At 41.7% G+C, this 12,841-nt stretch overlaps 1 protein-coding gene across 3 annotated transcripts in view; it reads left to right on the plus strand.

Annotated features, from left to right (window-relative positions):
• Window positions 1–12,841, plus strand: part of BOC (BOC cell adhesion associated, oncogene regulated) — a 96,042-nt gene that overhangs the window by 41,530 nt on the left and 41,671 nt on the right. For all 3 annotated transcript variants that reach the window (XM_060234633.1, XM_060234635.1, XM_060234636.1), the window contains exons 3-4: window positions 4,365–4,544; window positions 5,269–5,547. In XM_060234633.1, coding sequence (XP_060090616.1) covers window positions 4,460–4,544; window positions 5,269–5,547 — 364 coding nt within the window. In that variant the 5' untranslated portion in view covers window positions 4,365–4,459. The remainder of the gene's footprint in view (window positions 1–4,364; window positions 4,545–5,268; window positions 5,548–12,841) is intronic.

The following is a 12,841-nucleotide window of genomic DNA, read 5'->3' on the forward strand; positions in this document are numbered from 1 at the left end:
TCAGACAGGAGACCACCTTATAGGTTTTGAAAATTCTTCTTTTCATCTCTCCTTTATTCATTTATTTTATTTTTATTTGATTTGATTTTTATCCCGCCCTCCCCGCCGAAGCAGGCTCAGGGCGGCTCACAGCATAAAACCTCATGGAATTAAAACAATACATATTATAAAATAGTACATTCTATAAAATTATATATTTAGAGATTAAAACAACATATCATTTAGTGCTCAGATCTAGATATTATCTTATTAGATTTTACAGTGCGACGGTGTCCCATCTATGATGTAGGTTCCATATCAATTAAAGGCCAACTGGAAGAGGATAGTTTTGCAAGCCCTGCAGAACTGACCAAGATTCGGAAAGGCCCACATTTCCTCTGGGAGTTGGTTCCACCAGTAGGGGGCAGCGATTGAAAAGGCCTTTTCCCTGGTGACCTTCAGTTTAGCCTCCTTCGGCCCGGGGATTACCAGTAGATTTTGTGAATCGGATCGAAGCACCCTCTGGGGAGTATATGGGAAGAGACGGTCCCTAAGGTAGGCAGGTCCTTGGCCATATAGGGCTTTAAAGGTAATAACCAGCACCTTGTAATGAATCCAGTACACTATTGGCAGCCAGTGCAGTTCCCACAGCCCTGGCTGTATGTGCTCCCACTTAGGGAGCCCCAATAACAACCTGGCCGCTGTGTTCTGCACCAGCTGCAGTTTCTGGGTTCGGCACAGGGGCAGTCCCATGTCAACTCCTTGTATGGTGCCTCCACCACAGCTGGGGGTTGGGAGAGTGTTCTGTGATATTTTTATCCCACTCTTACTCTAGAGAGCTTAGGGCAGCATACATGGGCTTTCCTTCCTCTGTTTTAAGCTCACAACAACCCTGTGAGGGAGGTTGGCTCCAGATCACCCAGTGAGCTTCAGATCCAAGAGGGATAGCAAACTTCTTGCTTTTAGTCTACCACCTGGCTTTTTCTAGTTGGAGGAAGAGGAGGAGGAGAAGAATTGCATTTATACCTCACCATTCACCCCCTCTCCCTACAACAGACAACCTGTGAGGTCGGTGGGGCTGAGAGAGCTCTCTGAGGAATGCTCTTAAGAGGACAACTTTAAGAGAATTTGTGACCAACCCCAAGTCACCCAGCTGGTTTCAGAGAGAGCCAGTTTGGTGTAGTGGTTAGGTGTGCGGACTCTTATCTGGGAGAACCGGGTTTGATTCCCCACTCCTCCACTTGCACCTGCTGGAATGGCCTTGGGTCAGTCATAGCTCTGGCAGCGGTTGTCGTTGAAAGGGCAGCATCTGGGAGAGCTCTCTCAGCCCCATGTACCTCACAGGGTGTCTGTCGGTGGTGGTGGTGGTGGGAGAGATAAAGAAGATTGTGAGCCGCTCTGAGATTCAGAGTGGAGGGCAGGATATAAATCCAATATCTTCTTCTTCATGTGGAGGAGGAGTGGTCCTCTAGAGTCTGGTGCTCTTAACTACTACACCAAATTGGCTCTCTCAAACCCTCCATCTACTTGTGGATCTTCCAGAATCTTGTCTTGCTTGGCTCTGCAAGTCTAATTAGAGAGTTTACTTCTGAGTAAATGGCACTGCTCCATTAGTTAGCATTTGCTTTCTCAAACTAGTCACCATTCTGGGAATGTCTAGGGTCTACTTCTTTTGTGGCTTGCTTCCATGAGCGTTCCACAAATGTTGGGATGCAGAATTCATACAGAGGCCGCTCAGGTGTCTGGCTCTTCTTCCGTGGACATCCCAAACCCCTTCTCCTGCTCCCACCCTCTTTCTCTTAGTGCGCTAAGATATGTTCATGCCCAGCAGCTGAAGCAAGGGCTATTTTTCATTTAAGACCCCCTTCGTAAATTTCAGATGGTGTGGTAGTAACAAGAATTGCCAGGGCTGGCCCTTATTTAAGCAGCAGGGGTCTGAAGCTGCAGGCAGCATTTCCTCAATAAAACCTTCAGACTCTAATCATCCAACACCTCTCTTGTTGCCAGTGTTAGAATCATAGAGCTCTTTCCACCTTCCTTTTCCTCTTTCTTCCTCTTGCTGCCTGCAATATTCACATCTTTCTCCCCCATCCCCACCTACATGAGCCACATATTGGGTGGGGGAATCAGAACCTTTGCTGTTAGTTTTTACGCCCTGTGCCTCTGATTCACTTTTCCATAATGCACTTGGCTAATTGGGTAGCCCTTTGATTTTCTGAAAAAATGACTTCAGTGCCTCAGTAGACTGACAGGAAATTGATGTTTTTACCTGACAAGAAAGTATTTATAAAAACAATGTTGCTGTTGTGTGCACGTGTGTTCTCCCAGGCAAGCAATCTAGAAGCCGTTGCTGTCCCTGGGACAGTACAAAAGGCCTGCAGCCTTGTAATGGTGATAAATCAAGCATTTACTTTAAAGTTTTATATACAGTGCTCTTGGGAACACTTTTTGGAGCCATCGTGCAAGTTCACACAAAATGAAATATGATGCTGGAACTGGTTATCCAGCAGGATCTTGCATTCCTGCCTGGTCCTGCTTATGAGCTTGGCTCTGGAAAAAAATATGTTAATAATCTTTTCCATCATGTTTCTAGGACTGTGTGCTCGCAGGATGCCAACTTGAAGTTGGAACAGATCCAGAGGAAAAGTAGAAGATAATTGCCTGCTAGAAAGATGAATCCCATTTTAGACTGTTAAAGTCTGGGATGTTTGGGATATGATTTTAGCAACTGTGAATTCTTTAGTATTATTTATTTATTTATTTATTTATTTATTTTTACAGTATTGATAAACTTGGAAATTATCACTAGTTGACATAACAATGTGCATATTTAGTTACATTTTTTTAAATATGAAGCAGCTTAACATTCATTGGAACTCATGTTATTTTTACAATGTTCCTCTCTTGCAAGCATTAACACTGCAAGTGAAAACTTTTAACCATAGTCTTAAATCCTGAAATCCATCTTAAAGTTATTATTAAAAAGATGAAGTAATGTTTGTGTTGTTGCATGTATGGTTTAAAATGCAGTCTTTAGATGCTGAATGTTACCATCTGTAAAAGGGATAGGTTTTATATTTTTTCTAGGATGTTGTTTCTGGAAGTGAGAATCTGGTATTGTAAAATATTTTTCCTTGTTGAAGTATCTGAGCACTGTCTAATTAGTATCGAGTACATACTTATATGATTCTTTTCTGTCTCTGTTTAATTTCAGGGTAATTTCTCTCCAAAACTATTTTTCTTTCTTGTTTTTCTTCTTTTTTCTTACTAGGTTTTTTATTTTATGAAAAAAGAGCCCAAGGGCTAAGGAAATCTCTTCATTTGTCTCTGTGATTAAACCAATATATATATATATATATATATATATATATATATATATATATATATATATATATATATAGTAATTACAGCCAAAAGTGGTAACAGAACTTGGCAAAACAAGCAACTTAGACTGAACTTGATTGAACGTGTTTTATTTTATCTCCTGAAAATATCATTAGAAGAGTCTTTTAGTATGGCACGTTGCTTGCTGGAATATTTCAGTTGCGTTGGGTAGAGCTGATGCAACAGGAGCTGTGCATGCGCCATGTTCACATGTCAACTTTTTTGCAAATGAAAAAGAAACTGCAAATTCTGGAGAGGGGAGAGTTACAGTGATCCCTAACATGTGATTATAGTATATGGGTTATCCCTGTGTTTTCTCATGAATGGTTCCCATAAATGCAGTTTGGTTGGTAACAGACTAATTTTGCTTGTTGCTCCAAGAGATAATAACTGCTGAATAATGCTAAGATTCATTACTATAGTCATATAGCTACCTGACGCCTATAGTTATGGTCATATTGAAGTCTTCTTGACCCTCTTGAAATCTCCTGGGAACAGATATTGGAAAAGTACAATCACATATGGCTCTTCCATAGTACTGATTACTGATGTCAGTAGGAAATATGCTGATGCTACACTGGCAAATTTGTATTGTGCTGTAGCCACAGTTATTATTTTCTCTTGTAAACAGTCCTTGTAATAAAACCATACAATTTCAGTTCCTAGTATCTTCAACTCCAGCTTTTTTAACTACTGGCCAAGTAGATCAGCAAAAATTTGACTTCTGGCTTCCTTATTTGCTTACTTAAGTTAATGGGTAGTGCAACTGAAAATGGTATAGAAAATACTATAGTGTGACATATGGTGATATGACAAGACAGCTGGTCATATGACAAGAAAAGATTAAGGACTTAATTCCCACAAGTGCCACAGATATATTTCCCTTGTAGTGACAGTTTACCTGCAGAGACAAGTTACTGGGCTGTAGAAATATGGAATGATTATCCTCTTGCTTGTTGACTAATCTGTTCTATTTTTTTTTCTCTTTCTTTCTCAACTAGGGAGCCCAAGAAGCTGAATTCCTGTCTTTACGTCCTCTGGGGCAGCTTATGGGAACCCCACTTGATTTATTTTGTCCCAGACTTCTCTGTACGGGATGACAATGATATCAGGAAAAAAACAGTTGATGATTGCTGCTGCTTGTGTCCTCTTTGTATTTGCTAGTTGCATTGTGAAACTGGGTGAGTGAGAGTCCTTTCACCATTTTATCCTGGTACAACTGCTGCTTTTCAGGGAATGGACTTTATTTCTACTTTTGAAAGAGGTTGGGTCCCATCACTGTCACCAGAAGTTGCCTTCCTCTTAGCTGTCTTCTGTAACATAGTTTTGAACAATTATTTGTCTTCTGTAATATAGTTTTGAACCATCAGTCACTGGCAGTTTTCAAGCAGCGGCTGGAGGGACACTTGTCAGCGATGCTCTAAGCTGATCCTGCATTGAGCAAGGAGGTTGGACTAGATGGCCTATATAGCCCCTTCCAACTCTAGGGCTCTGTGGTTTTCAGCTACCTGGCTTACTTACTGGTCTTAAGAATTCTAACCTGTTTTGGGAATCATATTTAATTTGCTATTTGCCTGGCTATTTTCCCCAGGTGGGCAACAAAATATACAAATGTTCACAGTCAGGTTAAGAATATATGTATATTTCTGGATGAAGACTCAGTATTTGAATAAGAACTGTTCCCATTCTCTTGCGCCTAAGCAGCCAACCACCTGATGACAGTAAGAGGAGTTACAGCAGTCACATCATCTAGTTTCACTTTTCCATATTTCTGTCTCAAATAGTTTTACATGAAAAATTGAAGGCGGTTAGAATCTGAGTAGCTGGGTAAATAGAGTTTGAGTGAACAGCCTACTGTTTGTAAGCTAGTGCTCATGAAGTTTTCTTGGTTGTTGTTCTGTGCAGGTGAATCTCTTCAGGTCTCTGTACAGCCTGCTTCTATTGTCCAGAAGCATGGTGGCTTGGTGAGCCTGGGATGTGTGGTTGAACCCCTGAGCGTAAGTGTCACCTGGAGGCTGAACGGAAAGGAGCTGCCTGAATCAGATGAAGTTCTGGGGATTCACATAAATCAGAGACTTCTCACCATTACCGCCTTAAACAACCACACAGTGGGCCGTTATCAGTGCATAGCCCTTATGCCTGAAGGTGTTGTTGCAAGCGTTCCAGCCATGGTGACATTAGCAAGTGAGTCACTTTCCTCCTTTCCCTGAAACCACAAACCTTTAGATCCCTGTGTTCATTAGCAAGCAGAATCAAACACACATAGCATATCTCTAGCATCAGGCAGATGATCTAGTACTTTTCATTTCTGTTTGTAGGAGATGTCATTCTTTGAACTCTGGTCTGACACTGGATGTCACAGTATGTATTGGACCAGAGCTACATACCAGTTTGACCACTAGATTCATTTTTTCAGAATAGCTCTGTCATTGTAGATGAAGGAACCCCCTCAGCTGATCTCACACTTGCAGCTCGAAATAAGTCTGTGCCTTCTATTGAGTAAATGGTGTATTCAAATTGGGATACTGGTAATGTTGATGGGAAGCATTTCTGATACAGCAAGCCCATGAAGTAAATGCTATTATCTGTATTAGTCATTGGACAGAGCTGCCTTGTAACCTGCCTCAGCTAGAAACAGGAGGGTTCCCTCTTCAGGGCACCACAGGGTGTGGAAAGAATAGAGAAAGGAGATATGCCTTGGAAAAAAAATGAAGGAGATATATTTGTTCAAAACAGAGCCTGGTTTTGTTTCAAAGCCAAGAATTATTGGCTTGTCATCAAGATATTAATCAGAAGTGAAATGTTTAGGTTGGGTTGGGTTAGAAAAGGAGAAGCAGAGTGGAATGGAGCAGCAACTCCAAGACTCCATGGGAGGGGTCTGCCATTGGGTTGCAGCCTTTGGGGATTTGGACTGAGCTCTGCACTTAGATTAAGTTTCGAAGAGTGCATTCCAGAGCAGAATGGGGGCTGTGTTTTGCCTGTGGATTCACAGAGGAGGGGAGTGAAAAGGTGGATGGGATTACTCAAGGCATGGTTTGCATTTAACAGAGAATGGGAAAGCAGTGCTTACTCTGCCTCTTAGCGCAGTTCTTTTTGCTTTTGGGCCTCCATACTCTCAGGATTTTTTAAAAAAACGTATTTGGACAAAGCTGTCATTGTTCAGTTTACCTGGGTTACGCTGTTTCCCTCCAGGCCCATGTTACAGCTATGCTATGGAGAAAACAGTACATTTCTTGAATGTTCATAGACTTATTCATGGACACAGCCTGGTTTTGTTGCTATGGACATCTTATTCACAATTCTGATTAAAATAGAAAAGACAGTAGTTATAGCTAGTGATGTTGGATAATGAAGAAACCCGTTGTTGTTCCCCCATTCAGAAGTGGATTTGGTCAGATAAGCTGGCAGAATGCAGAAATACAGTGGTGCTATTATAACTTAGATGATCTGCCCTGACGAGAAAGCTTGACAGTCATGTGTACATATCATCCTTCCTGTTACCCAGAAGCACCCTGTCTGCAAGGGATTATCCTTGCCAATATTTTTGACATGTTGGCAGATGAACTTTAGCCTTGGGATTGCCTTTCGTGCAGAGTGCTGATGGGCACGCTTGAGCTGGTCCCAGCTCAGGCTACTTTAGAGAACTAGTTGAGACTAGCAGTTAATTCTTGCAGTACTCGTTCTTACTTTTTTTTTGTTTAAATGTGGGGATGAATTGGCTATTATATAGCTGTGGGCAGAAGAAAGAGAGGGAGGAGAGGTGCCATTCTTCAAGCAGAAGCGGTATTGCAATGTGCTACCTGAATAGCCCAGGCTATTCCAATCTTGTCATATCTCAGAAGCTAAGCAAGGTCACCCCCAGTTGGGAGACTGCCAAGGAATACCGGGGTCACAATGCAGAGGAAACCAATTGACAAGCTACCTCTGAAGGTTTCCTGCCTTGAAAACCCTGTGAGGGTCACCATAAGTCGACTGTGACTTGTTGGCACCTTCCACCACCAGGATTACAATGACACAGGTTTGGAAGCTGATGCATACAACATCTTTTATGGTAATATAAACACTCTCTTCACATGCAGCAGAGTACACAGGTATACATATTTTCCTTTCCTTTATGTTGTCCATATGAAGGAAAAGGTTATGTGTAAACTGGTGCTGAATTTTCTTTTGTGAATAAAGCCTGTTTCCTTTCCAAGATGGCTGCAGAGGAAAACCTGTGAATGAGTGTGTTGCTAATAAATTTTAGATAATGAAGAGATTTAAAAGGCATTGTAGTAGTCAAGAAGTAGGAAATTTCATAGACTCCTGTGTTGCTTCTTAGCAATAAAAATGGCTTCCAAAGAAGCTCACAGGAATCAAAATTACAAATGCTAATTAAAACTGAATGCAAAGTGTTCCCTGCTGAAAGGATTCCCAGCTGATCAAGGCAGTTAAGAGGGGGTTGTCTCCTTGCTTCCCTTTGATGACATTCTAAGTGGCAACTTGAAAGAAGAAAGAACTGGGGTCTTCAGACCAGAACTGCATCTAGGCATGATAGATGGAATGCACAGCTACTTCCTTCTCTCCTTCTGCCCTCTCAATATATGATTCCTTCAGCTCTTTTAGCACCAGTCCTAGTTCTTTTCCATCAACCATAGTCCTTTTTCTTGTGATTTCCTTTACACCCAGTGTTGAAGCTCAGTGTTTTTCAGTCTTTGATCAAGAATTGGAATGAAAGATCTTAAAACCTGCTCAAAATCAAGTAAGGTAATTAGTTGAATCAGTTATTGCAGGAGGAGTCACTCTGGCCTGCATGATATTTTCAGTGCTGTGTCAATGACATACTTTTTCCTGCCCCCAGCTAATTAAAATGTGAAAAATACATCTCTGGTGCAATCCTATTCAGTTCTCCTGTCTAACACCTGCTGAAGTAAGCATGATTAGATGAGAGTAACTGCATTACAATTGCATTGCTGGTATATTTCTTATTAATCTATCATCTCTCAAGATTGCCTGCAATCTTAGCAAATTAAGCACCATCTCAAAGGTAGAAACAAATATAGGCACTTCAGTAATTGTGAAAGTGGCACATTTGTTAATGTATTTGAAGCGGGCCAATTTTAGCATAAGTAAAGTAGTGTGACTATGAAGAAAGCGAACAGCTCTAATTCACAGTAAGGGGAACTGAAGATGGTATATGTTAATTCAGAGAACAGAGAGGCAGCTTTAGAAGAAGAAGAAGAATTGCAGATTTATACCCCGCCGTTCTCCCTGAATCAGAGGCTCAGAGCGGCTTTGTCACATTCTCAGGGTGCAGGCAGGCAGGAGTCCAAAGCCAGTCCAAGGTCAAAGTCCAGGAAGTCAAGCAGGAGCCAAGTCACCAGTGCAGAATCACAAACCGGAATCAGAGGTCAGTGTCCAAAAGCCACAAGGTCAGGGTGCCAAGGAAATCAAGCAGGTCAGGATCAGGAAGGAGCATGGATGCAAGCAAGAGAATAGACTTGTTGCTCCACAAGGTTACCAGGTCCTGGGTGGGAGCTATATGGGAGTCTCAATCAGCCTGCTCCCTGGGTGGCAGTTACTCTGTTAGAACTCAGGGCTGAGAGATCTGAAGCATCGGCGTGCCTCATGTCTTCGCTCTGAAAGTTCTTTCCGGAGCCTGCTTCAAACTCTTGAGATGGGAGGAGGAGAGCTGATCGTCAACAGCTGACAGTGGTGCCTGGAGAGTGATTGATGGGCCAGCTGCTGTTTGTTCAGCTGAGGAACTGGCTGGCAACTCTTCCAGGTCTGTTAACCCTTCTAGCTCCTCCTCGTCAGGGCTCATGACAGGCTTACAATCTCCTATATCTTCTCCCCCCACCCCGTCGCAACAGACACCCTGTGAGGTGGGTGGGGCTGAGAGTGCTCTTGCAGCAGCTGCCCTTTCAAGGACAAACTCTGCCAGAGCTATGACTGACCCAAGACCATTCCAGCAGGTGCAAGTGGAGGAGTGGGGAATCAAACCCGGTTCTCCCAGATAAGAGTCCACATACTTAACCACTATCCCAAACCGGCTCTCTGAAACCAGGTTGCCTTGAGTCTAAAATTCTAAAAGACTAAAATTTTATTACAACCTGCTCTAATGTTATTGTAATGTTATACATACACATATTAAAGTGCTGAAAAGTGCTTTGCTTGCATATTATGTCTCAGGTTCTGCAAGTTAAGCCAGCAAAGCAATCCTTAGCTAAAGCTAAACACCTGGGGGTGAGTCTTTTGCAAAGTGCCAGTGGGCAGTGACCCTTGTTCAGAGACATTTTTGGGAACCTCTGGGAATTTGCAGCTGTCTTCTCAGGAAAAACAACAATCCCCACCTCCACTCCCATTCTTCATTTTGCATCTGTCAGGGCCTCTAATCTAAGTCCCTTGATACAGCCATGTTGAAAAGCCATTTTCATTCTCTAAGAACTCCCAGGATAGTATTACAGTGAAAGGGAGAAAGAAATAAAAACATATAGGTGTTCCTGGTTTTAGATCTGAAATTTATGTTGTTTGGTTTTAAATTGCATTGTGAACCAACCACCTTGGGGACCAGATGTGGCACAGGGTAATGTAGAAATTCACTAAATAAATACAGAATAGTTCAGTATAGTGTATGGTGTGATGTTTGTTTAACATGTATTGTATGTGTGCAACAGAAAAAGAGAAAACAAGAACACCGTGCATACTAGTTGTGTTGGAGTTACTTGCTGGCTTGTTGCTAGAAAAGAACTGAAGAAGAATGTGTGTGATTTACGTGATATGAGCATTTCCAGACTATATTTGTGTGTGATCAGAAATAGGAATGAGAGCACCGGACCACTGACTATCTACAAGCTTAGGATGCCAGTCTCAGGGCTGATTGCTTGTTTCTCACATGGATTGGCAAGAACAGCATCGTGGTACAGCTACTTCATTGGTAGCATTGAATACCTGAAACAGGAGGTACGTCCTTCTTCTTTGAGATACTTCCTGTAACACACTACTGTCAATACACCAAATGGTAGGGTAGGTTGAACCCAGAGCAAAATATCCACTGACTCTAGAACTCTCACGCAAGTGAAAACACAAGAGAAAGACCAAGTTAGCCGCTTGCAGTAAGCCAGACTTTACTGTATCCCACTTGTGTTTCTGCTTTAGCAAGATCATGGGCAACCAATTTCTGGGCACTATGATATGTAGGGAGGAAAGGGCTAGATCTTGTGCAAGTGGAACCATGGTAAGTTTGCTTATGTTTCTGCTTGCACATTGCTGAATCCAAGCCAGTGTATGGAAGCCTCCTAAGCTGGGTTTGTACCCATTTCTGATTGAAGAGATTTGCTGACATTCTCCATGAAGTATATCAGCTACTAAGACAAAGTTTACTGGATACTAATAAATGCAGGCCTTGAATTCAGCAGGAGCTCACAGGAGCACAGCTCCTGAACCTTTCTGAGGGTTCCCCCTCGTCCTCCCCACCTACTTACCTTGTCCATTGAATAATAGGTGCAGCTGCATAACAATCCCTGGATGAGCTCCACCACCTATTTTTCTACAAATGACCCCTGAATAAATGAACTCTACATTCAGCACTTTTGTAATTTTAAATTAGACAAATTGAGGAGTATCTCATATCCTGCTTTGAATTGAAAGAGGTTCCCTATTTTTGTTTGTTTTTGTTTCCTGGCCATGGAAGTTACAGCTTTCCTTAGTTTTGTTACTGATGGCGTGATGGTAACATGGAGTGGTTGTAGACTTGAGAGTGTGTTTGTTTCTAGCTTAGCATAATGCTTTCTGTCCAAGGCTCTTAGTCCCTTATGAAACAGAACGTCTGAAGATCACATTGCAAATCACCAGCGGCATAATGTGTGAGGCAAATATATATTTTTCTCACCATGAATATGTGCTGAAGGAAGCCACAGTTGGATCAGTCTTCCTACATATAGTGTACCTGTGTTGAAAGAAGCACTTCATGCATTACTGCCTTAGAGATTTGTATTGAAGGCAAAATATAAATATTTTGATATTCTTGAAGATGTGAGACAGCTGTTAACTACCCATGTTACTTTTTTAAAGAGAAAGGTGTGCTCTCCCACATCACTGCTGTGTTAACAGGCTTGATAAACAGTAATGTGTGAAACACTATGCATGTTAACAACATGGCTAAGAATATGGTTAAGAACAGTAGTTGCAGAGTTTGTAGATGTGTTTCAAAGACATAGCTGTATACTAATTTCAGCTTAATTTTTCATTATCTCATAACCTGGTGTTGCTGAGAAAAGACGGCACCCAGCTCCTGAGAAAGTTTTGGTAACTTCTGGCATTTTAATTTACTAATATTATTACACTGTTGTGTGGGATGCCTCTCCAGATGAACATGACATTCCTTTTTTTCTCTCTATTGCCATTTGCTTTCATTATCGGTGAGGGAGTCATTTTTTTGTCTAAGAACTGAAAAAAATGGTCTTTGTTTTACTGATTAAGCATTTGGAGGGAAAGTGGTGACCTGACTGAGCAGAGGGATAGCAATTTTATGAACAATCTCAGAAGCCATCAACCAGGCTTCGCCCTCAAAGGCCATTCTTACCCTCTGTGAAACAAGCTTTCTTTGGAGTTATCTTTTCCTTTTACAAGCAGGTCTTTTAATAGAAGAAAATTTTGTTGTTTTCCATCTGCAAAGAAATCCTCCCCCCCCCCAGGAGCTTGGATTGCAGAAGTGTTGGGCTGCCCCCTCCCCTTTATGCTCATTGGCTCAGATGCTGTTTCTTTTTCTTTTTTAAACTCACTCTGGATCAGCTTTTGTGCAAACACATCTTTGCCAGTTCTGGAGACTTTGCCTTGGCTCAGGGATCCAAATATGGCTGTGATGAATTCAGACCACCAGGATGCACAGTAATTTTTCTGATTCTAGTTTATATTTTGTTGATCAGAGAAATATGTGAACAGCCAGGCTCTTTCAGTTCTAGTTCTCTTTCCCCTTCTGTCTTATTTTCTGTGTTGCTTAATATTTTCTCCCATAAAAAAGGGATTGGGAGACTAAAGATACACATTTCTACAGCAGGAGCAATGGAATGTGCTGTACATTTCCTGAAAGTGAAGTAATTAACCTCCCTGGAGCTGCAATGCCCTGTGGAAACATGGTTCTCCCGCTCTACCTTGTCTGAAAAGGATTAATTACTTTTCTGTACACGTTCATTTTATTTTTTATTAATTTTTAGTTATATGATGCCAAGACATTCCTGAAGTATTAAACATGTTTGCTGCAAATCATTTTTATGTCCTTGGTAGCCTCTCCCCTTTCCTTCATTCCAGTCACTAGATCTGAAATAGTCTCCTGACAGCTAATACATTTTACATTTGGGGAGGCTTTTTGCCATGCTAGCAAGGGAGCTGTTTTTTATTTAAAAATGTTTTTGAAGCAGTCTTGCTTTAATTAGCCCGTTTGAGAAATTTCGTGTCACTTTTCCATGAGCGTGGGTGGGAGAACCTTGGAGCCAGAGCT

The sequence above is a fragment of the Heteronotia binoei genome, chromosome 3 (assembly GCF_032191835.1).
Source record: "Heteronotia binoei isolate CCM8104 ecotype False Entrance Well chromosome 3, APGP_CSIRO_Hbin_v1, whole genome shotgun sequence".
Taxonomy (NCBI): domain Eukaryota; kingdom Metazoa; phylum Chordata; class Lepidosauria; order Squamata; family Gekkonidae; genus Heteronotia; species Heteronotia binoei.